General features: G+C 47.0%; 1 protein-coding gene across 2 annotated transcripts; it reads right to left on the bottom strand.

The window, feature by feature from the left end:
• TRUB2 (TruB pseudouridine synthase family member 2) lies at positions 1 to 26,272 on the bottom strand. Of its 2 annotated transcripts, XM_073577581.1 has the most exons (10): positions 26,115 to 26,187; positions 22,683 to 22,739; positions 19,431 to 19,574; positions 19,211 to 19,342; positions 19,033 to 19,107; positions 4,491 to 4,552; positions 4,270 to 4,351; positions 2,782 to 2,854; positions 1,923 to 2,059; positions 1 to 909 (listed from the first exon to the last, which is right to left on the bottom strand). In XM_073577581.1, the coding sequence occupies exons 3-10, from the start codon at positions 19,546 to 19,548 to the stop codon at positions 623 to 625; spliced, it is 966 nt and encodes a 321-aa protein (XP_073433682.1). In that variant the 5' UTR covers positions 19,549 to 19,574; positions 22,683 to 22,739; positions 26,115 to 26,187; the 3' UTR covers positions 1 to 622. The 2 variants fall into 2 exon arrangements, with proteins under 2 accessions (XP_073433682.1, XP_073433681.1); XM_073577580.1 differs by lacking the exon at positions 22,683 to 22,739 and having other exon boundaries at positions 26,115 to 26,272.

The raw sequence follows: 26,272 nt of genomic DNA, 5'->3' as shown, positions 1-26,272 counted from the left end.
TATGGTGGAATATTTTTATTTTATAAGAAATAAACTTACAGGAAAAAAAAACAACAAACAACCCACATTTAGCTATAGTTACAAGCCGTCCTGGTTACCCTGGAGATGCAGGGAACCAGGCATAAGTGGATATGAAGCTTTTTACAATATGATCACACTAAGGATATGTGCAAACAATGTCTCTTTCAGGCAGGTCCGCTAAAAAGAACAAACATATGCACTGCAGTGTAGAAACATCTTGCTGTGCACATGTTCAGACTTTCAAGCTTCTTTTAAGCGCTTGCAGGTACCAATGATGTAATGCAGTAAAAGAAGTCACTTGAGCCATTTCAGGCGGCTTCTGCTTGGAAAAGTGATAATGCCAGCAGCAAAAGATACCGCAAAAAATGATTGCAAAGACTCCAAAAAGGACGCTTCACAAAACAGCCACTGGAGTTTTACTGAAGCATCTTCTGCCTGGAAACTTGGCATCTCCTGAAAGACAATGGCACATAGCCTTTGTGCTCCTGTTCTGCTTCATGATGTTACGCAGGGAGGAGGCAACGATTTTCTGGATATGAAGTGTTGGTAAATGGTGGGATCCTCAAACAGAAGTGCTCATGAGAGCTATAACCAGGTCACATCACTGCAAGTTCCTCCCTTCGTTACCTAGTGAATCGTTGTCTGGCTTCTCCCAGATCAAGCTGCCATCAGGTTTCTGTACCTGTGGAGCTATAGGTTTGCACTCGGTAATGGCATGTGTGATGCTGTCCAGATCCCAGTGTCCGTGTGTTAATGCACAGTCCAAGGTGAAAGGCCCATCCCGAGTGCGGCGCACCTTGGTGCAGACGGCGGAGGATCTTAGTTCTAAGCCGATCTCGTGGACTAGTTTGCGAAGATATTGCTGAGTCTCGTGCATGCACTGGATCTCTGAATGAGACAGAAATGGAGATGTTTTGGTGAATTTTGACATTATCCACATCAGGAATATTGTTCTAGTCTAAATTATCATCCAGTGATATTGAACTACATATCACAATATTGTATAGACACCATGGCTGGTCTAGTTTTTGAGGAAAGAATACTTTTTCACCGTGATGTCCTGCAAACAACACCTGGACAGAATAGAAAATTTGCCACGTGAACTCCAAAGAAATTTTTAACTTATGACCAACTTGGATCAGACGAGAGAAGATATAGAGAAAGACATTGCTTCCATAATATTTCATAGCCTATCATATCAGAACACCTATGTGTATACTAAACATAGAGGCTGCTACTCTCTATATATGGAAAATACATCTTGTGCCATTTATTATATAATGCATGGTATCTGTGTATTGAGGCCTACAGCACACTACTTTAATCTGGCTCTTAATGGATATGTGCCAAGTTTTGAAGTCATTCCCTACCCATAGAATGTTTACTTACAGATCGCTGGCCACCAGTTGCAGAAAGAGGGTGTTCCAAGAAGCCCCATCTGAATGCAGCACAGGTCGATCATGTGCATCTCTGCACCATTCTTTCTTTATGGGATTGCCATGGCTGGCTCAGTCTGTACTCTGCTTTTTCCAGCAGTCCCATAAAGAATGAATGGAGCAGAGGTGCACATGATCAACCTCCTTCCATTGAGACGGGGTTCTTTGGAGCTCCATTATTGCATTTGTGGTTGGACCCCCAGCAATTGTCAAATTATCCCTATAGGGGATAACTTCAAAACTTCACACTTTCATCTGAACAAATCTATTAAATAATATTAATTTCTGATATCTGGTTTCAACACGGACAGCACACGCATGTATGATACCCTGGTCTGAACGAGCCCTTACGGTCCTGCGTATATTCATTGTTATATAGGACTACGCATGAGACTTTGTTCTTTATCTTGTCTGTTTTGTACATTTGACCTTCTTCCCTTACAACGCCATTAATAAGACTCCTACCTAAAGTGAAGTTAGGTGGGGTAAACTCAACACATCGCAGTCCAAGCACGAGGGGTGGCGATTTTACCATCGGCCGGAGCTGGCCTCGTACTGCCATGTCATATGCCTCCTGACTCTTTAAGTCGACCTGACTGTGCCTACAACACAAATAGATAAAAGAATAGGTTTTTCACAAGATTAGGAAACATTTCGTAACATTTAATAAGACTGTATTTTAAGTCACTTTCATGAAAACAATGTGGTATAGTAAATCTTCCTTATTAGACCAATTCTACGGTTCTGGTGTGCACAAAGGTTGCAAAAATCAGATGAGTCTGCAACAAGCGGTGTCTGTGTGCAAGTTCATCTACACCACAAAGCAGGCAGCCTATGCCAGCCAAGACCTGCAGAAAATTGGAAAAAGTCATACAAGTGCCTATTTATGTGACATGTAGAATTTCATGCTCCAGATAATATGGCCATGATGGAAAATACGTAGAACGTAACCATACTAATTCATCAACCACAGTGTCGGATAAATGCACACAGGCGCACATACTCTAAGGCCGGGGTCACATCTGCGAGAAACTCACAAGAGTCTCCCGTCTCAATACCCGGCACTGCCACCATCACTCGGGACCGGAGTATGCGGCTGCATGTATTTCTATGCAGCTGAGCGCTCCGGTCCGAGTGCCGGGTATTGAGGTGCGGGACTCGTGCGAGTTTCTCGCAAGTGTGACCCCGGCCTAACACTAGCACTGCGGGGTAATCTATTGGGAATGGTATATGTAATAGAGAGGATTAAAAAGGCTTTGCTAACCAATCGCACGACATATCATAGGAAAAAACGATTTATAAAATGAATTGTAAGCTCACATACATCAGCAGTGCCTTTTGGTTTGTCCCCTGAATCATGGCCAAAACCCGCTCCAATCTGTCTTTTGTTATGTGCTCTGTAGGGAAAGGGAAAAAAATTAAAATAAGTAAAAGTCATTGATATTTCCACTGAACTTAGATCACATAAGAATACAGAATAATACACAATATTCCAGAATATAATCAATGTCTTCTAAAGATCCATCACAAGAAAATGCATTTTAAAAAGGCCTCGGTTTGTGAATAAAGGCAATGTTAATGTGTGGACCGCATATCATGTTATATTTGTCTTTTGAATAAGGCAAAATAATTTGACTAGAGATGAGTGACATTAAGGAAATTTTAGCTTGACTCTTTTTTCCCATGGGTAATAGAGCAAATCGCTTCCGTAGCCGCTAAACGGTAACCCTGTGAACTGCCCCTTCTCAGAAGAATCCGCAGATCCTTTTTTGATTAATCGGCCTGGCGTGATGTGTAGATTACATTGCACTAGGCCGACTAATCAACATAGGAGCAAGGAATACCGGCAGGTATGAGGCAGCTCACGGGTCTCCCATTCAGCGGCTACAGAATATGGACCTGCCTGTTGGACCCAGTTTCTGGGAATTTACTTGCTCATCTCTGGTAAGCAAGATTTTTATTACAAAGTTGTATTTAAATATAAAAGCCAATGGAGGAATGAACTTTCTGTAGTCAGAAATGTCTTATAAAACAATCTCTAATAATTTCATTGAGGGTTTTTCCAAGAATTTGAAAGTCCATATAACATTGTGTTATGAAATAAAAATAAGTCACTCATTTTGTTTGGTTTTGACCACCCTTTCTTTTCCCCTATTGACTTTCAGGGCACATACCACAATTTTTCTAATGTGAACCTCCCGCTCTGAGGTGTATCAAAACTTTCGAGTACTGCCCTGTAGTGATGAGCGAACGTCCTCAGGTAAGGTGTTATCTGAGCATGCTCAGGTGCTAACCAAGTGTATTCAGCGTGCTCGTCTAATATGTTTGAGTCCTCGCGGCTGCATGTCTCGCTGCTGTTAAACAGGAAATCCTCGCATGTGTTATGGCTGTCTAACAGCCGAGAGACATGCAGCTGGGGGAACTCAAACATATTATTGGAGCACCCTAAAGACACTCGGTTAGCACTTGAGCATGACAAGATAACACCTCATCCCAACACGTTCACTCATTACTACTGGCCTTTACTACATATGGAACTGTGAATGCTGTTATCCCTATGACTGTGCATGCGCTATTGAAAAGCGCTATAGCCAACCTGTATATACGATGTCAGTCCTGATAACATACATTGGAGGAAGAAACAAGCCAGCAATGATCACATGCCAGTAGAAGAGCGGAAATGGGGTTTTGCGATCAAGATCCAAGTCCGTAGATAAATTGAAACAAGAGTAAAGTGGAACTTGCTCAAAAGTGGATTGTGAATGGCTTTAGCCCTAAGGCAAGTCACTGATAACCCCTTACGGACACTCACTGTATGTCGTCTTCTCGATAACTTTTCCAGTATCGGTAAAGTCATCTGTGGCTTTACCAAACATACCAGACACTGTATAGTCCTTTAATATGAAACAAGATTGTAAAAGATCTGTTAATAAAATAAATTATAAAAATAATATTGCAAACATAGAATAAATACACTTCTAAAATCTGAAAATACATCAGAAAGCTACACGCAAAAATCACACCCGGTCATACCTTGGTGTAATGGTTTTCATACATGTCAGTGAGAAGTTTGTTACCGTTCCCAATGCCAAGCACTGTAAAACAAAACAGTGTGTATTAATAAAGTTTAAAAGAGTTATCCTGGATATATATATGTATATAAAAATAAATAAAAAACAACTCAATCTCAAAGGCGGGAACCCCGTGAGATAGAACAATGCACCAAAACTCCAGATTACATTAAAAAAATTGTTTATTCAAAGATTATACAAAAATTGAAGCATAATAAAATCAAGAACTTAAAGGCAAGAAAGCCTCATGGAACACTACCACATCAGGCTATGTATATTATATGAGGACATAAATCATCTATCACGTGATAGGGAAAAAGCAATGCTTATAAAAAATTACAGGTTTAAATATAAGTATTTCAATGTGAAATGAAGAAGAAATATGCAGCACTCACCTATAAAGCTGAAAAACTGTGCGTCTTTATTTCACATGAATTCCATCAACAGATATGTGGACCCTTGGAAGCGAGTAATCGCGAAACGGCCGTTGTCCGGCACCTCTCTCCCCTAGCTCTAACGTCCTGCATGTCCACATATCTGTTGATGGAATTCATGTGAAATAAAGGCGCACAGTTTTTTAGCTTTATAGGTGAGTGCTGCATATTTCTTCTTTCTTCATTTCACATTGAAATATTCATGTTTTTTCATGCAAGCACCTCCGTTTTTTGACTGAAACATGGATTTTTGTGAGTACTCACCGTAAAATCCTTTTCTCCGAGATGCTCATTGGGGGGACACAGGTACTGTGGGTGTGTGCTACTGCCGTCTGGAGGCTGACACTAAGTATACAAAAAAAGTTAGCTCCTCCGCATACACCCTCGCCCCGATTGTGGGCGGAAACCAGTTTAGTGCAACAGCAGTAGGAGAACACAGAACAAATTAGACTTAACGCAGAATATCATATGTCTGAAAAAGGACCACCCTACTCTTAAAAAGGAATTATACTAATTAAATAAACAAGAGCCAACTGGCTCATAGGGTGGGTGCTGTGTCCCCCAATGAGCATCTCGGAGACGAGGATTTTACGGTGAGTACTAACAAAAATCCATGTTTCTCCTTCGTCTCATTGGAGTCACAGGTACTGTGGGATGTCCTAAAGCAGTCCCTGGGTGGGAAGTCAACTCACCGATCCAAGCCGCATGCCCTCCTGTCTAAAGGTGTGCCACTGTGCTTGGAGAATTTTTCTACCCAGGCTCGCATCTGACAAAGCCTGAGCATGCACATTGTAATGCTTAGCAAAAATATGCAGGCTGGACCAGGTTGCCGCCTTGCATACCTGCTTTGCTGAAGCCTGGTGCCGAAACGCCCAAGAGGCACCCACTGCCCGAGTAGAGTGCGCACCTATCCCTGTTGGAATCGGTGTGCCTCTAATACGGTAAGCCTCTTGAATAGTTAGACGAATCCATCTGGCTATGGTCGACCTTGAGGCTGCGAGCCCCTTCCTGCGCCCTTCGAGGATCACAAACAGCGAGTCTGACTGGCGAAGAGGTGCCTCTCCTCAACACATACCTCCTGAGCGCTCTCACTAGGTCCAACGTGTGGAGCGCCCTTTCCACCCTATGCACTGGCGCTGGACAAAATGAAGGCAGAACAATGTCTTCATTAATGTGGAAAGAGGACACCACCTTCGGTAGAAAGGGAGGAGCTGGTCTAAGGACTACCTTATCCTTGTAAAAAGTCAGAAACGGTGCTCTACAAGATAGGGCTGCCAACTCCGACACCCGCCTAATGGAAGTTATTGCTACCAAGAATACGACCTTCCTGGAAAGATATGATAATGAAATTTCTTGCATCGGTTCAAAAGGAGCCTCCTGCAGGACACTCAGGACCAGGTTAAGGGCCCAGGCGTCTATGGGCGCTCTAAAGGGGGGCACCAAATGAGAGACCCCCTGAACGAACGTCTTGACCTGCATATTAGTAGCGATCCTTCGCTGGAAGAGGACAGACAAGGCCGATATCTGCCTCCTAAGGGAACTCGGGGCCAATCCTGCATCTAGGCCTGACTGAAGAAAAGCCAGGATGTTCGGAACCGAGAGGGACAGTGGCGCAACCCCCGTGTTCTCGACACCAACGAAAACCTTCCAAGTGTTATGGTAAATTCTCGCCGAGGTAGGCTTCCGGGCGCTAACCATTGTAGCAACCACTTCACGCCCAAACCCCGCCTGGGTCAGAATCCAAGATTCAACGGCCATGCCGTCAAACACAGGGCCCCTGAGACAGCAAGTCTGGTCGTTCCGGCAGACGCCAAGGAACGTCTGTGAGGAGCTGCACTAGATCCGCGTACCATGCCCGACGGGGCCAGCAGAATTGCCGGAACCCCCTGTCTAGATTTTCCTGATGGCCCTCGGAAGTAGTGGGAGCGGGGGAAACAGGTATGGGAGCCGAAACTGGTTCCATGGTAGGACCAACGCATCCACTGCGATTGCTCGCGGGTCTTGAGACCGAGCGACAAACACGGCCACTTTGGCGTTTTCCCTGGAGGCCATCAGATCCACGTCCGGAGTCCCCCACCGTTGGCAAATCTGCTGGAAGACCTCGGGGTGCAGGGACCATTCCCGGGCCGCGACACCCTGCCGGCTTAGGAAATCTGCTGCCCAATTTTCCACGCCTGGAATGTGGACCGCTGAGATTACCGAGTGGTTCCCCTTGGCCCAGCGTAGCACATGCTCTATCTCACGCATGGTTGCCCTGCTGCGCCTGCCTCCCTGGTGATTCACGTACGCCACTGTCGTGGCGTTGTCTGATTGAACCCGGACACGGACGCCCTGCTAGAAAGTACTGGAAATGTTGCAGTGCCAACCGCGCCGCTCGAATCTCCAACAAGTTGATCGGGAGGCGTGCCTCCTGATGCGACCATTGCCCCTGAGCTGTGTGATGGCGGAAAACTGCTCCCCAACCGAGAAGACTCGCATCGGTTGTGATCACCAACCACTGATCTGGGGGAAAGGGCTTCCCCTGAAGTAGAGAGGAGTCGCGCGTCCACCTCTGAAGTGACCGTCTGACTCGAGAGGACAACCTGCACTGATGATCGAGCGTGAATGGACTCTTGTCCCAAGAAGTCAAGAGAGCATGCTGCAGGGGACGAAGATGAAATTGGGCAAACAGAATCGCTTCCATTGCCACCACCATCCTCCCTAGCACCCTCATCCCGAACCAAATGGTGTGAGGGCCTGGTTGCTGAAGATTCCGAACTCCCTGCCGGAGTGCTCGAGCCTAGTCCTGAGGGAGAATTACCAACCCTCGGGAGGTGTTGAAAATCATCCCTAGGAATGAAATCCTCTGAGCTGGGACAAGGGACGATTTTTTCCTGTTGACCAACCATCCTAGGCGAGATAGGGTATCCAGCGTGATGCTGACATTTTCCTCGCATGCCCGAAAGGACGGACCCTTCACTAAGAGGTCGTCTAAATACGGTAAAACCACTATGCCCCGAAAATGTAGAATGGCCATGACGACCGCCATTACCTTCATGAACACTCTGGGGGAGGTGGCCAACCCAAAAGGCAGAGCCACAAATTGAAAATGCCGACCAGCGATTGCAAAACGTAGGAATCTTTGATGCGGGGGAAAAATAGGGACGTGTAGGTAAGCATCCTGGACATCGATCGAGGTCAAGTACTTTCCCTGCTCCATGGTAGATATGACTGAACAGAGACATTCCATTCGAAAGTGCCTGATTCTGATGAACCTGTTCAGGAGCTTTAGGTCCAAAACCGGCCTTACCGACCCGTCCTTCTTGGGGACTGCGAACAGGTTGGAATATAAACCTTGCGTTCTCTCGCACTCTGGTACAGGGACAATGACCCCGTTGCGCTGCAGTACCTTGATGGCCCCTAGCAATGCCTCTGCCCGGGACTCTGCTTTGGGAAGCCGGGAAAGAAAAAATCGTCTTGGAGGATCTCTGCCAAATTCTATTTTGTACCCAGACGACACCAACTCCGCCACCCAAGCGTCGCCTGCCACCGCGACCCAGACGTGGCAGAACCTGAGTAGACGTCCGACCACTCTGCCGTCTTCGGGTACCGGATGCCCCGAGTCATTTCGCTGAGGGCCTCTGGGACCTGGCCCCCCTTGACCTGGGCGGGCGGCCTTGCATCCTGCCCAGCGGGTTGGCTCTATACGTGACCTGATGCTCCTTGTCCTGGCTGTAGCGAGCTGGGGTGGAAGAACTCGCCGCTGCCAGCCATCCGGGGCTGCGAAATGCTCGAAAGCGTGCCTGAAGCTGGCGAATGGCAGTTTACTTTTCTGCTGTGGGAGAAAGCTGCTTTTTCCCCCGTAGCATCTGAGATAAGTTTGTCTAATTTTTCCCCAAATAGGCGGCTACCCTGATAAGGCAGGGAAGTCAGGGATTTCTTGGAAATTGAATCAGCCCACCATAGCCTTAACCACAGGGCTCTCCTAATGGCGATTGCATTCGCTGCCGCCAGTGCTGCGCAATTAGCTGCATCCAAGGACGCATTGATTAAAATAGTCACCTGCCATCGCGATCTGACCCGCTATCTCAGACACCTCCGTCGGCAGGTCTCTATCCTGCAGGACCTTAGCCTTATTTAAAGAATCTGACCATGACATCATGGCCTTGGCCACCCATGTTGCCGCAAATGAAGGAGAGAGTGCTGATCCTGATGCCTCATACACCGAGCGGGCTAAACTCTCTCTGAGTCGATCCATGGGGTCTTTAATGGAAGAAACACTAGGCACCGACAACAAGGTTCTTGAGGCCAGGCGTGACACTGGGGGATCCACAACCGGAGATTCCGCCCATCCCTTACAGAGCTCTGGTGCAAACGGATATCTCGTTTCTAGCGTTTTTAGTCCCGAAAAACGCTTGTCTGGACGTTCCCTGTGCCGCTGCACTATGTCCTCGAACTCTGGATGAGTGCTAAACACTCTATGCGGTCGTCTGGCCTTCTTAAAGGATACCTTATGACCTGCGGTTAGGGAGACGGCCTCCTCAATACCCAAAGTTTGATTGACAGCCTCAATGAGACTCCAGGTCCAAGGATTCCTCCACATCATAACCTGAACTCTGCTCGCTCCCGGAAAAAGGTGACGGTGAGTGAGACGCCGCACTCACGGATGCCGAAGCACCGGAGGAGGCCGGAGACGCAGTGTGGGTTCTCTTCCTATGCGTCTGTCTAGAGAGAGTGCGGCCCCTACAGGCCGGAGGCTCTTGTGAGGTGGATGAACCCTCCCAAACAGGCAAGCCGTCGTCTCTACCCCTATCCGGGGCCAGAAGGGTCTCAATCGCCTTCGTAAGCGAAACCATGGACCGAGAGAGTGATAACGCCCATTCCGGGGGATCCAGACCCCTGGGCTCTGTCGCAGGGGAGGGCTCCTGGGCGCATTTGGAGTCACAGGCCTCACATAATTTATTAGTCTGCTCTTGTGGGAACATAACCCCACAGGATACGCATGCGGCATAAAGGAACGTGTGCGTTTTTCCTTTCCCAGACATATTGCTGATTAGGCCAAATTTATGAAGGTTTGAGGGGAAAGGAGGAGGAGGGTAACCCTTTAATGCACGTAGTGTGGCTCCGGGACGGGGTCGCACTTACCCTGCTCCTGTGTGTCCCCCCCGCGCTCCTGGTCTGCCTCCAATGCGCTCCTTCACCTCTGGGTAGGCTGCGAATGCTCTCCCGATCGCGGCCTACCCTGCACTGAAGCTGGGGCCTCAATTTTATCCGGCGCCCGCCCTAGTCACGGGGGGCGGCGCCAGATGACGTCGGAACTTCCGCCCGCGGCCTAGGCCGAAGCCGCGGGCTAAATTAGACACCGTCCGCCTGCACGTGCGCTGGTGGCCCCGCTACCCCAGCGATCCGCTCCGTCATGCCGCTCTCATCACTCCGCTGGTGGTGCAGGTCTGCGGCCCTGCTGAGCTTCCTGCCGGACACAGCCACGCGCAGGTACCAGGAGGGAGGAGGGGAGGCGAAGAGGGAGAGAGGTGAGGGAGAGAGATGGGGGGAGGGTGGGGGGGTAATGGCATCTGAAGACCGCAGCCCTAGCCTCATTATACACAATGGAAAACCCTCAGGGAACCTCATGGTGTGAGCTCCAAAAAACGCTGCCCAGGGCCCTCCCCAGCTCCATACTTGCCACTGGTAGCGCACCTGGGGCATTTCATTTTAGGACGGTGCAGGCACCCTAACTCCGTCCGCCTAACAGGGGCGAGGAGAGGGACCGTCCGCCGCCATGCAGCACCGCTGTCTTGCGTTGGTGGAGCAGAGGGGTCAGCACAGACTAGTCTTGTGCCTCTGTGCAAGCCCATGGTTTCAATACCTAGGGGTGGACAGAGCTAAGTCTGGCATAATGTCCCACGTCGCAGGAAAGGATACGTGGAGGGACACTCGCACGTGCTCGCCCGTTGCTGGTTTGGGGAAATCGGACCCTTTCAATAGGATGCGTCGCCCCTGTCTCCTCTTCATAGCAAGAAACCAAAAAAAAAAAAAAGATAGTCTAGAGAAATCCAGACTGCATGTGCCTCCATAGGACACTAAGCAAAAAACTGGTTTCCGCCCGCAATCGGGGCGAGGGTGTATGCGGAGGAGCTAACTTTTTTTTTGTATACTTTGTGTCAGCCTCCAGCCAGCAGTAGCACACACCCACAGTACCTATGTCCCCCAATGAGACAAAGGAGAAATATATACCGCAATACTTTAGATAAATAGCTCCGTCTGTTAATGTGGCGATTTGTGTGGCCTAGTTTGCCGTTCATCTGTTTGCTCTTTGCTGGGATTAAATATAAGTATGTAATTACTAATCAAAAATATTAAATCTAGTGCATGATTAAACTTGGTTTGTTGCAAGGGAGACAAGGCTGAAGGAGAAAATGAGTAAGTAGTAGTAATAATAACATCATGTATTCCATACTCCAGCTTCTGATGCCACTGCATGTATCAGGTCATGTAACAGTATGTAGAGAAACACCCACACCATTAAATATCATAAACAAGAATGTAAACAATAATAGTTCCATACCTATACACTAAGGATTGCTTGACCAGAGGGTCCCAAGCCCAAACGCGCGTTTCACCCTGCTTCTTCAGGAGGCATCCCCTTCACTATTTTTGATTAGTAATTACATAATTTAAACCTGTCATTTTTTATAGGCATTGCTTTTTCTTTATCATGTGATTGATGATTTATGTGCATATATATTATACATAGCTTGATGCGGTAGTGTTCCTTGAGCTTTTCTTGATTTTACTAGGCTTCAATTTTTTTTTTATAATTTTTTAATAAACAATTGTTTTTATACTATATGGAGTTTTCATGCATGGTTCTATCCCACGGGGGCCCCCACTTTGGGATTGAGTTGTTCTGTGCATTTCCAATATACATTTCATGGTATGTTAAGGACCTGTTGTTGCATACACATACCCAACCCATCTTTAGGAAAGGTAATGAATATCAGATCAGTGGGGGTCCAGCACTCCCAACAATCCGGCAGCCCCTGTGGTGGTCAGTTGTACCTTGTGCACGCAGATCACTGTTTAAATCTGGCCTTGAGAAATGCAAACAGCTGATCACTGCTGGACAAGTAGCACACCTTCAGATCTGATATTGGGGCCCTATATCAATGTATGCAGTGGTGCTTGAAAGTATTGAAACCTTTAAGTATTTTCCATATTTCTTCAAAAACATTGACCTAAAATTACATCAAATGTTGAAAAAAACTAAATGTAGATAAAGAAAATCAAACAAATGCGTCCAAAATATTAAGCTTGTCTAATTTTTTTTTTTTTCAGAAAAATGATCCAATATCAAATGTCTGCATGCCAAAAGTATGCAAACCTTTAGGATTAACAGATAATTTGAAGATAAAATTAGAGTCTGGTCTTTTCAATCAATGGCGTGACAATTAGGTGTGAGTGGGCGACCTGTTTTATTTAAAGAACAAGGGATTAAAGTCTGATCTTCACAACACATGCTTGTAGAAGTGTATCTAAAGGTACTGTCACACTTAGCGATGTACCAGCGATATGACGCGGTCAGGATCGCTGGTGCATCGCTAAGTGGTTGCTAGTGAGCTGCCACACAGGCAGATCTCACCAGCGACATCGCAGGGGTCGGGGGTCGTTACTTACCTGTCAGACGAGGCGATCCTGACGTCCTCCCGCCCGCGTCCACGCGTCGCTCGTCGGCGCCACAGGAAGCAGACGATGAGAAACGGTCCAGGACGTTCTCGCGCGATCAGCGATAACCAGCGGGGGAGCCGGTCGGAGGTAAGTATCAGACATGGCAATATCGCTATAACGTCACAAAAACCAGTGACAGGCCCTTTAGCACGAGCAAAGGAGATTTCTAAAGATCTCAGAAAAGATTTTAATGATCATTAGGCAGGAAAGGGTTACATAACCGTCTCCAAAAAGTGTGGAGGGCACCAATAAACAGGTAAATGGTGTACAAATAGAAGAAACGCAAGACCAATATTAAACTCCCTAGGCACCCATTACAACACAACAGCCACATAGTAGAACCTCCCTTTGAAAAAGCGGTAGCGAAACGTGCGTCGGAGCTGTGTGAGGCATTCCATTCCACCTTCATATGGGTAAGCGGCAGATTGGACTAAAGACCATCTTGACAAATTGAACTTATTTTGACATACCTTTCAACAGTATTTTCCATCACGTGTCTATGTTCTTACATGCATGTTTCTTTTCTATCAAGTTTATTATATGTTTAGTTGAATCATACACTGCTCAAAAAAAATAAGGGAACACTAAAATACCACATCCTAGATCTCTCTGAATGAAATATTCCAGTTGCAAATTTTTATTCAATGCATAGTGGAATGTGTTCAGAACAATAAAACATAACAATTATCAATGTAAATCAAAATGAATATCCTATGGAGGTCTGGATTTGGAATGATACTCAAAATCAAAGTGGAAAATCAAATTACAGGCTGATCCAACTTCAGTGGAAATGACTCATGACAAGGAAAAGATGCTCAGTATTGTGTGTGGCCTCCACGTGCCTGTATGACCTCCCTACTGTACAACGCCTGGGCATGCTCCTGATGAGGCAGCGGATGGTCTCCTGAGGGATCTCCTCCCAGACCTGACTAAAGCATACGCCAACTCCTGGACAGTCTGTGGTGCAACATGTCGTTGGTGGATGGAGCGAGACATGATGTCCCAGATGTGCTCAATCGGATTCAGGTCTGGGGAATGGGCAGGCCAGTCCATAGCTTCAATGCCTTCATCTTGCGGGAACTGCTGACACATTCCAGCCACATGAGGTCTGGCATTGTCCTGCATTAGGAGGAACCCAGGGCCAACCACACCAGCATATGGTCTGACAAGGGGTCTGAGGATCTCATCTCGGTACCTAAAGGCAGTCAGAGTACCTCTGGCGAGCACATGGAGGGCTGTGCGGCCCTCCAAAGAAATGCCACCCCACACCATTACTGACCCACTGCCAAACCTGTCATGCTGAAGGATGTTGCAGGCAGCAGATCGCTCTCCACGGCGTCTCCAGACTCTTGTCACATGTGCTCAGTGTGAACCTGCTTTCATCTGTGAAGAGCACAGGGCACCAGAGGCGAATTTGCCAATCCTGGTGTTCTGTGGCAAATGAATGCCAAGCGTCCTGCACGATGTTGGGCTGTGAGCACAACCCCCATCTGTGGACGTCGGGCACTCAGACCATCCTCATGGAGTCGGTTTCTAACCGTTTGTGCAGACACATGAACATTTGTGGCCTACTGAAGGTCATTTTGCAGGGCTCTGGCAGTGCTCCTCCTGTTCCTCCTTGCACAAAGGCGGAGGTAGCGGTCCTGCTGCTGGGTTGTTGCCCTCCTACGGCCCCCCCCCTCCACATCTCCTGGTGTACTGGCCTGTCTCCTGGTAGCGCCTCCAGCCTCTGGACACTACGCTGACAGACACAGCAAACCTTCTTGCCACAGCTCGCATTAACCCCTTAACAACCGGAGCTTTTTTCGATTTTTCGCTCCCCTTCTTTCCAGAGCCATAACTTTTTTACTTTTCTGTCAATATGGCCATGTGAGGGCTTATTTTTTGCGGGACGAGTTGTACTTTTAAACGACACCATTGGTTTTACCATGTCTTGTACTCGAAAACGGTAAAAGAAAGTACGGTGAAATTGCAAAAAAAAGTGCAATCCTACACTTGTTTTTTGCTTGGGTTTTTTGCTATGTTCACTAAATGCTAAATCTAACCTGCCATTATGATTCTCCAGGTCATCATGAGTTCATAGACACCAAACATGTCTAGGTTCTCTTTTATCTAAGGCTATGTGCACACGGTGTGGATTCTGCTGCGGAGCCGCAGCGTTTCAGGCTCTGTCAACACAACAGCCTGGGAATGGGAAAACTCCCCCAGGACTTAAATGAAAACAACTAATCAAATCAATAAATATCTATATAATTGCCTTATAATGTTTTCATTTCCTGTTCTGTCCAGATGTCACCGTATCCCAGAATTCCAAGAGTAGGATGTTCACCGACCGCCATATTGGGACAACCAAGTGATGGGTGTCTCAATATGGAAACTGCTGCTGGTAGCAACCTATTGCGCGGTACCACCAGAGGAACAATGTCACACCACACACACTCTATACGCACCACACTCACTCAGTCTCTTGCACGGTACCAGCAGCAGAACATCGCCGCACTGCGCCTGCGTGAATTCCGTGCAGTGAATCATTTGGCTGATCCCGGCGGCAGATGTGCGACGTGTCTACAGGCAGAGGAAGCCGGTCACATTAAAGGGGTTTTCCCACGAACGAAAGTTCATTTTAAAAATTGTCTGTGTCTGACCGTGTACGTAGCATACCACATCTCCTGGGCAGGGGAGGAAGCAAAAGACAATACTGACATTACAGCAGGGGATCACAGAGGATTCATTTTGTGAGGTAAAATATTTCACTGACTGTTTTTAAACAATATTTTACCTCACAAAATGTATCCTCTGCGATCTCCTGCTGTAATGTCAGTATTGTCTTTTGCTTCCTCCCCTGCCCAGGAGCTGTGGTATGTTCTGTACACGGTCAGACACAGGGGTGAGAGAGCGAGCACAGGGGAGAGACAGTTCAAATGGGACAGCACATGAGGGGAGAACATAGCACAGGAAGGAGAGAGACAGCAGACAAGGGGGATAGCACATGGGGTAGACAGGTCAAAGAAGAGCACAGACGGGAGAAGTCAGCACATGGGGAAAGAGAGAGTGGATAGGTGGGTGAGCACATGGAGGGGGGAGAGATTCTCAACGCTGCAAAGCCTGCCCCCATCGTGACGCTATCGCATCGGGAGGGCGGTAGTATCGGGCCTCCATCTAGTTTAAATAATAAACATTAAAAACACATTAAAAAGATTCCTTTTGTGAGGAACACAGAAGTAGCCAGAAAATGGATGTCCTAATGTACTGACGGATACGAGTGGTCTAATAGGGGAAAAGCAAGAAGGAACATACGTCCTAAATAAATAATGATATATGCCCACCCTAATAAATATCCTTCAATCAAGTCAAAGTCTGGAGTACATATAGAGCAGTGCAGCAGTATTTGTGTAATGAGGGGAAAATACCTTTGCTATTGGTCTTTCCAAATGAGGTCTGGCTGACGGATGGCATCAGAGCATAGTCCGAGCGCTCTCCAGGTATAACATTGCAAAGTACAGGAGAAGCGGTGTAATTTTGTTTTCCATACCGGAAAGCCACTGACGATACACTGATCAAAGACACTGATGACACTGTTATTGTTTTTTCTGGTACAGATTTTATACAGATGTATGAATTAGGCCCAATGCAATCAGCGCCTGTGAGAGATCTGAGGCATGTCCAATACAAAAATAAATCATACTCTCCTTACTGATCACAAAATGCTGCACAGAGGCCGACAGCGGCCCAGGAACAGGAGCGGCGGGGAGGAATCGGAAAGGATGATTACTTCTGTCTTTATGTTGTAGAGCCTCCTGCATGTTTTGAACAGTGTGGGGACAAAGCTATGAATCCCGAAAACGGGGAGTCCCCACTGAGCTCCTGCTGCAGCCTATTTTATGGCAATTAACCCCTTCATGACCATGCCTATTTTGACCTTAATGACTTGGCCATTTTTTGCAATTCTGACCAGTGTCCCTTTATGAGGTAATAACTCAGGAACGCTTCAACGGATCCTAGCGATTCTGGGATTGTTTTTTCGTGACATATTGGGCTTCATGTTAGTGGTAAATTTAGGTCAATAATTTTTGCGTTTATTTGTGAAAAAAAATCAGAAATTTGGCGAAAATTTCGCAATTTTCAAATTTTGAATTTTCTGTTAAAAAAAAGAGTTACATGACACAAAATAGTTACTAAATAACATTTCCCACATGTCTACTTTACATCAGCACAATTTTGGAAACAAATTTTTTTTTTTCTTGTTAGGAAGTTATAAGGGTTAAAAGTTGACCAGCAATTTCTCATTTTTACAACAAAATTTACAAAACCATTTTTTTTTTTTTTTTTTTAGGGACCACCTGACATTTGAAGTCACTTTGAGGGGTCTATATGGCAGAAAATACCCAAAAGTGACACCATTCTAAAAACTGCACCCCTCAAGCTACTCAAAACTACATTCAAGAAGATTATTTTAATTTTTCCAACAAAAGTTTTCTTTTAGCATCAATTTTTTTCATTTTCACATGGGCAACAGGATAAAATGAATCCCAAAATTTGTTGGGCAATTTCTCCTGAGTACACCGATACCTCATATGTGGTCATAAACCACTGTTTGGGCGCACGGCATGGCTCAGAAGGGAAGGAGCACCATTTTACTTTTTGAATGGAAAATATGCTGGAATATTTAGCGGTTGCCATGTCGCATTTGGAGAGCCCCTGTGTGCCTAAACAGTGAAAACTCCTCACAAGTGACACCATTTTGGAAACTAGACCCCTTACGGAACTTTATCTAGATGTGTAGTGAGCACTTTAAACCCACAAGTGCTTCACAAACGTTTATAACACAGAGCAGTGAAAATAAAAAATAATCTTTTTCCTCAAAAAATTATTTTTTAGTGCGCAATTTTTTATTTTCCCAAGGGCAACAGGAGAAATTAGACCCCCAAAGTTGTTGTGCAATTTTTCCTGAGTACGCTGATACCGCATATGTTGGGGTAAACCACTGTTTGGGCACACGTCGGGGCTTGGAAGGGAGGGAGCACCGTTTGACTTTTTGAACGCAAAATTGGCTGGAATCAATGTTTGCACCATGTCGCGTTTGGAGACCCCCTGATGTGCCTAAACAGGGGAAACTCCTCAATTCTAACTCCAACCCTAACACACCCCTAACCACAACCCTAAGTCCAACACATCCCTAACCCTAATCCAAACCCTAACCCCAACACACCCTTAACCCTAATCCCAACCCTAACCATAACCCTAACCACAAGCCTAACTCTAATTCCAACCCTATTTCCAACCCTAACCCTATTTCCAACCCTAACCCTATTTCCAACCCTAACCCTATTTCCAACCCTAACCCTATTTCCAACCCTAACCCTATTTCCAACCCTATTTCCAACCCTAACCCTATTTCCAACCCTAACCCTATTTCCAACCCTAACCTTAATGGAAAAATAAAAATAATTTCTTCATTTTATTATTTGTTCCTGCCTATGGGGGTGACAAAGGGGGGGGGGGTTATTTACTTTTCATTCTATTTTGATCACTGTGAGAGTTTATCACAGTGATCAAAATGAATGAATGGAATCTGCAGCCGGAGGGCGCACTGCGCATGCGCCCGCCATTTTCCAATATGGCGGCGCCCATGGTCCGGGACCGCGGCACACCGGGAGTAATAGCGGCACTCGGTAGGTACCGGGGGTGAGAGGGGAGGTAATCGGAAGGCGGGGGGAATGGAGGGAAGGAGGGGGAGCAGATGATGACAGCGGCGGCACATTACCGCTGTCATTCAGTGGCTGGGGGCAGATCGCCCCCGTTAACCGGTGTGTGTGGGGGGGGGGGTCGGATCGGTGTCACCAGCCATGTCCGATGCTACTGCAGCATCGGCCATGGCTGGATTGTAATATTTCATCAATTTTCATTGATGAAATATTACTATCGCTCTGATTGGCTGTTTCACTTTTAACAGCCAATAAGAGCGATCGTAGCCACGTGGGGGCGAAGCCACTCCCCCTGTGGTGAAGTACCAAGCCCCCTGTATTCAGTGACCCCGGTCACCCGACCCGCAGGGGGGCTTTAAAGTCATGACGCCACATAGGTGTCACTGGTCATAATGGCACAGGTTTTCATGACGCCTATGTGGTGTCATTGGTCGTTAAGGGGTTAATGGGGAAAACACAGTAAGTGACACAGCACTGAAATCAGGGTCTTGATCTCTTTTTTGCTGCCCTTTGCAGAATAATCCTTGCAAGATCCCCTTTGATGAGGACAGAGAAGCTCTGTGCGGCTTATGACCCCTTCTGTAAAAACTGCTGTCTTACCAACAACTAGGGGGGGCCCCACAGTTTGAGAAACAGGGCATCAATTTTACGTCAAGCTCACCAAAGACTCCCGATGACCGTGTATCCAGCTTGTGCCCCACGCCGATCCTCAGGAAAGTATAGCTGGGTCCTTTAACTGTTAAGCCAAATAAGAGAACCATTACATTGATATATCATAGGCACGATATCAGTAATCCTAAGGAATAAGCCTACAGGAACGGTGAGAGTTCGGCACTAACCCAGAACATGATCTGCCAGGACGGGAACGGAGGTGGCAACTTTGGCAAGTTCCACGTTACTGCTGTTCTCATAGCTTTGTGGTAGGAAGAGGATCTGCTGCTGAGGAGGCGGCCGCTTCAGCGAGTTCAGCCCTACGTGAAGAATCTAAACGTTACTTCTGCACAAGACAATACAAGAGCCCCGATCTGAACGTCTCCATCTTCACCAACATGGAATTACCTTGCAGCAGTTTCATCTCTATCGTGTCTCGTACAAACTTCCATTGAATCCCCGGTGGTTTATAAACAGCAAATATTCCATGCAACATGCGAAATGCTGAAGAGGCGGAAAGAGCCATGGCTGCTCTTCATCTCCCATCAGTCACTGAGAAGAGAAGCACATTATCGCTTATTCCTATACGTACCCATTGTCCGATTCATTGCAGCAAGCTGAGTGATCGGGCAGGGCCCGTGCCTGGAACCTGGGTGCAAGGAAGCTTCTCTACTTGGCAAGGCATTTAGGTAGCAGTTAATAAAGTCTTGGCTCTAGGTGAGGGACAGCCGAGCTCTGCCATTGTGCTGGTTCATTCATATTGTCACGGCTGCTGCAATGCAGATAGGTGCAAGCTCCACTAGATGGCAGTAGAGTGGACGCAGAACCCAAACAGAGCAGACTTGCAATGCAGCAGCCCGGCTACCACAGGTGGCAGCAGATTAGTCAGACAGGCCGAGTCAAGCAACACACTGTGTCGTAGTACAAAGCGGAAAAGATCAACTAAGGGTCAGAGGCAAGCTGAGAAGATTAGTAGCGCTCAGGAGCAGATACGCCAAAAGACAGAAGCAGGTCAGGATACAAGCCAAGTCAGAACCGGGAAGTCAATACACTAAAGGGAAACACTGAGTCAAAACGGGATTGGGGAAAAACAGCAAACGCAGGATAAATCAGAGCAACCCTAGGCAATACTATAACCATCATAGCCTGCAGGAAGCAGCAATAAATAGCCAACCTTAACCCAGACTGAGGCTGAGAAAGGTTAACCCTTTCATGACCAGACCGGAAAAAAGGGAAAACAGGACTCCAACCTCGGTCTGGATCATGACACATATGCCCAATTTGATATTTTTTTTTAATTAAATGATTTATGTTATCCAGTGATCCAATCCTTCAGAGCAGTGCTTACAAGCTCTACAGAAAAGAGCTTGCAAGCACTGTACATATTCAGTCACTGTTGCAAGATAACTGCTGGTAACCTAGGCATGAGGCCATAAACAATTATTTGTTTTTTTTTAAAGGGATTTTCCCACAAAGTACATTTTAATCAATAGATCTTGGAATAATAATACAATTTTCACAATTTGTGTTTAAACAAAATGTTCTTGTGCTGAGATAATCTTATAAATGTGCCCCTGCTGTGTACTGTGTAATGGCTGTGTCTGACTGTGCAGGAACATGGTCTGATCATACCACAGCTCCTGGGCAGGGGAGGAAGCAAAGGAGTATACAGATAGGGATGAGCGGACCTGTGAAAGTTCATGTTTATCAGAATGCGACCTGAACTTCATCTCTCGTCATAAAATAGTGCCGTAGGATTGGAACAGCACTGACAAAAAGGTGAAGATGGCGGCAGGCGAGTATGATACTCAGATCAGGGAATTTAGATTGGTAGCACCACTCCAGCGCCGAAAAAACAGGAGATTTATGCTATTTAATCTAAGAGTAGCATAATGTATAGCAAGAGATCCTGATTCCAAGGTTGTGTCACTAACTAAGCAGTGTGTTGTAGTTTCAACAGAATCAGCATTTTATCAGCAGGTGATTATCACTGAAGGCCTAGAGCTCACATGCACCATGGTCAGGCTAATCTGGGTAACCCCGCCCCCCCAGCACTGATTGGCAGCTTGCTGAAAGTGCACAGTGTACACAGGAAGCTGAAGATCAGTGGTGTGGGCGGGGTTATACACAGCTCAGCATTCTGAGCACTGCTATACTGCAGAGAAAACAAGGATTCTATCAAAACTGCACCAAGCAGCCCAGTAATACATGGCTGGAATCAGGATATCTCCCCGTACATCATGCTGATCTCAGATAATATAGTAAGAACCTGATGACAGATTTCCTTTAATTGCATATATTTAATGCAGATAACCATGTTTGCAATTCATATTCATTAAACATTTTGCACAGTTTAGCTTTTACAGGCTTTTTGTTATACATTCTACTTCAACATGGTCCGTTGTCATGAATGAGCTGAGAAAAGCAGTTAAGTCTACTAACTCACCCATGTGGCCCATATAATGAGCTCAGGCGTGGATTCTAGAGGAAACAAATAGTGCAAAATGCCCAAAGGATCCATACTGCAATAGTGATATTTAATTAAAAAAAAAAAATACATGCATTTAAGAAAGAAAAAAAAAAACTTAAAGGGAATCTGTCACCTCAGTTTGGCGCTGTATGTTAAGGAGTTGTGTCCAGTCCGATGGGCGGTGTTTTGGCTCCTTCCCTCCACCCCTCCTTGGCTGCTGTACGCAATATTTCAAGTAATTTCCGTAGTTCTCGTCCATATTTCGCGCGTGCGCAGTATGCTTTGCCCAACTGCGGGCAAAGCCGAAAAGCATTAGTGCACATGCGCCGGTGAACTTTGTCCCGGAACACAGAAATGGCAGCGAAATACTTCTGGGACATAGTTCACCGGCGCATGCGCACTAATGCTTTTTGGCTTTGCCCGCAGTTGGGCAAAGCAAACTGCGCACGCGCAAAATATGGACAAGAACTACGGAACTTACTTGAAATATTGCGTACAGCAGCCAAGGAGGGGTGGAGGGAAGGAGCCAAAACACCGCCCATGGGACTGGACACAACTCATTTACATAAAGCGCTAAATTGAGGGGACAGATTCCCTTTAAGTTTCTTTTTTTTTCTTAAATGCATGTATTTTTTTTTAATAAAATATCATTATTGCAGTATGGTTCCTTTGGGCATTTTGCACTATTTGTCTCCTCTAGAATCCACGCCTGAGCTCATTCTATGGGCCACATGGGTGAGTTAGTAGACTTATATATGCAGCACGGTGGCGCAGTGGTCCTGGGTTCGAATCCCACCAAGGACAACATCTGCAAGGAGTTTGTATGTTCTCCCCGTGTTTGCGTGGGTTTCCTCCGGGTACTCCGGTTTCCTCCCACACTCCAAAGACATACTGATAGGGAATTTAGATTGTGAGCCTCATCGGGGACAGTGATGATAATGTGTGCAAACTGTAAAGCGCTGCGGAATATGTTAGCGCTATATAAAAATAAAGATTTATTTTTTTATTTTACTTATGTCTTTTCTCAGCTCATTCATGACAACGGACCATGTTGAAGTAGAATGAAGTAGACATTTGTACCTGGACGGGGCGCAGGATGGGGACATTAGTACAGCAAGGGGATTAGGATGGGGGAATATCAGGGTCCTGTCAGCGTCGGTGGACTGCCGCAGCTGAACAGGGTAACTCACCCAGACTACGTGAGGACCCGGGGTCCGATACTGCAGGGAAAGTTCAGACAACAGGACCTGCGACACAAAGTAATTTAGCAGTACAAGGACCTACGATCATGTGACCACAGGGGGCGTGGCTTAGCGTCCTGCTGCAGGAATCCTGGAGCAAAGGCTAGGGAAACTCAGGTCAGACAAGCAGGGGTCATACACAGGGAGGGCGGCGCGATACCAGAGGGACAAGGAGAGAATAGTCAAAACGTAAGCAATGAATCATACAGAGATAGCAACGCAGTACAAGGGAGGCAGTCAGAGAGTAGTCAGGTCCAAGGCAAAAGACTCATACACGGGAATAGCAGAGCAGTACAAAAGGAACAGGCAGAACTCGTAACAGGGACAGAACCGGATCAAAACCAAGCAAGCATAAAGTATCACAGTCACAAAGCACACCAGGGTCACATACTCGGCCAAAGGAATGAGCCCACAATGAGGCTATAAAAAGTCTCCCAGAATCTCAGAGTGAGGCTGTCCAGATTAACCTCTGAACTACCTGATCACACAAACTCAGCAGATCATGACAGGGACACTATTAAAGGAAGGGGCCAAAGATGAGGGACATTACAGGATGGGGGACATAATTATAGGAAGGGGCACAGGATGGGGGAAATTATAGGATTGGGGACACTATTATAGGAAGGGGCACAGGATGGTGGGGAGACTATTATAGGAAGGGGCACAGGATGGGGAAAATTATAGGATGGGGGCATCATTATAGGAAGGGGCACAGGATGGGGACACTATTATAGGAAGGGGCACAGGGTGGGGGAAATTATAGGAGGGGGGCATCATTATAGGAAGGGGCACACTTTTATAGGAAGGGGAACAGGATGGGGACACTTATAGGAAGGGACACAGGATGGGGGGAAATTATAGGATGGGGCATCATTATAGGAAGGGGGGCATCAGTATAGGAAGGGGCACACTTTTATAGGAAGGGGAACAGGATGGGGACACTATTATAGGAAGGGACACAGGATGGGGGAAATTATAGGATGGGGGCATCATTATAGGAAGGGGCCTAGGATAGGGGACACGTAGGCTGAGTTCACACGTGGCCTTTTTTTCGCATTTCCGTGGCGGTTTAACTGCGCGATTTTGCAGCGAAAAATAAGCATCCTATGCATTCCTATGGGATTCCGCAATGCTGTGCTAATGCTGCGGTTTTTACCGCGGCGGAATCGCTTTGCGGTAAAAACCGCAGCATGCTCATTAATTTTGCGGAATCGCGGCGATCCCGCACCCATAGGAATGCATTGCTCTGCTTACTTCCCGCATGTGGCTGTGCCCACCATGCGAAAAGCAGAACATTTGCGGATGATACCCACGGTCCGGAGGAGAGGAGACTGTCCTCCGGGCTCTGGGTACCATATCCCTGTAAAAAATAGAATTTAAAATAAAAAATATTGTTATTCTCACCTTCCAACGTCCCGCGCAGCGTACCCGCCTCTCTCCACGCTCCCGGTCCCAGTAATCCAATCCTTTGCGAAAATACCCGCGATGTCTGTTCTCGCGGTCATCGCGAATTACCGCGAGAACGTACGTCATTGCGGGCATTTTCGCAAAGGATTACTGGGAACGGAAGCGTGGAGAGAGGCGGGAACGCTGCGCGGGACGTCGGAAGATAAGAATAACACCATTTTTATTTTTTTTATTATTTTTTACATTTTATCTTTTACTACTGATGCTGCATAGGTGGCCTCAAAGTAAAAAGTTGGTCACACTTGTCAAACACTATGTTTGACGAGTGTGACCAACCTGTCAATCAGTTCTCCAAGCGATGCTACAGATCGCTTGGAAAACACTAGCATTTTGCAAGCTAATTACGCTTGCAAAATCCTAGTTTTTCCGCGGGAAAATCGCGGGAATTTAAAATGTGATTTTCCCGCGGAATGGAATTCCGGAACTCTCGCTGCAATTTCTGCGAGAGTTCCGCTACGTGTGAACCCAGCCTTATAGGAAGGGGCACATGATGAGCGACACTATTATAGGAAGGGGCACAGGATGGGGACACTTATAGGAAGGGGCACAGGATGGGGGACACTATTATAGGAAGGGGCACAGGATGGTGACACTTATAGGAAGGAGCAAAAGATGGGGGGGCACTATTATAGGAAGGGGCACAGGATGGTGACACTATTATAGGAAGGAGCACTGGATGGGGGACACTATTATAGGAAGGAGCACAGGATGGTGACACTATTATAGGAAGGGGCACAGGATGGTGACACTATTATAGGAAGGGGCAAAAGATGGGGGGGCACTATTATAGGAAGGGGCACAGGATGGGGGGGCACTATTATAGGAAGGGGCCCAGGATGGGGGGGCACTATTATAGGAAGGGGCCCAGGATGGGGGGGCACTATTATAGGAAGGGGCACTGGATGGGGGACACTATTATAGGAAGGGGCCCAGGATGGTGACACTATTATAGGAAGGAGCAAAAGATGGGGGGGCACTATTATAGGAAGGGGCACAGGATGGGGGGACACTATTATAGGAAGGGGCACAGGATGGGGGGACACTATTATAGGAAGGGGCACAGGATGGGGGGACACTATTATAGGAAGGGGCACAGGATGGGGGGACACTATTATAGGAAGGGGCACAGGATGGGCGACATTATCATAGGAAGGGGCACAGGATGGGGGACATTATCATAGGAAGGAGCAAAAGATGGGGGGGGGCACTATTATAGGAAGGGGCACAGGATGGGCGACATTATCATAGGAAGGAGCAAAAGATGGGGGGGGCACTATTATAGGAAGGGGCACAGGATGGGGGGGGCACTATTATAGGAAGGGGCACAGGATGGGGGGACACTATTATAGGAAGGGGCACAGGATGGGGGGACACTATTATAGGAAGGGGCACAGGATGGGGGGACACTATTATAGGAAGGGGCACAGGATGGGGGGACACTATTATAGGAAGGGGCACAGGATGGGGGGACACTATTATAGGAAGGGGCACAGGATGGGGGGACATTAGTACATACTGAGGGGTGGTTGACACATCTTTATAGGATTTAGAACGCTACAGGGGCCCATACTTCTGAACAATATGCAAGGAAGGGGGGGGATGCAGGTCCCAATTTTGCACCAGGGCCATCGGACTCCAGGTATAGCAGTGGCGATTGCCCGACAGCACATGACATACACAGGGCCTGAGCCTCCTCTACACCAACTCTGCTCCCAGGAAATCACAAGTTTGGGAAAGCGCCTCGCACTGAGAGAGGAGTCCGCTGGGAGGGGAGAGGAGTCCGCTGGGACGGGATTCTTTCACAGGCTTCTGCTCAGCTTGTGACAGTTTTCCATGTTACATCTAGGAAGAGACCTAATAATGAAGCCAGAGAGGAGACGCTGAGAGGAGCGCCGCCCCATGCGGGATACACACCAGCATTCACAGCGACCCTGTACCCTCAGCACACATCGTCACGGTATCCATTCCGGCTTCCGGCTACTGGGAGGTTCCATGGAAGCTAATTGGTTACCACCACGAGCTTTAAGCTTCCGGGGTCACAGAAACAGACACGCCCACTACACACGTGACAC

The sequence above is a fragment of the Dendrobates tinctorius genome, unplaced genomic scaffold (assembly GCF_039654945.1).
Source record: "Dendrobates tinctorius isolate UK_male_01 unplaced genomic scaffold, ASM3965494v1 ptg000056l, whole genome shotgun sequence".
NCBI lineage: Eukaryota > Metazoa > Chordata > Amphibia > Anura > Dendrobatidae > Dendrobates > Dendrobates tinctorius.
Note: the sequence above shows the minus strand (reverse complement) of the source record. Positions and strands in the feature narration are given on the sequence as shown.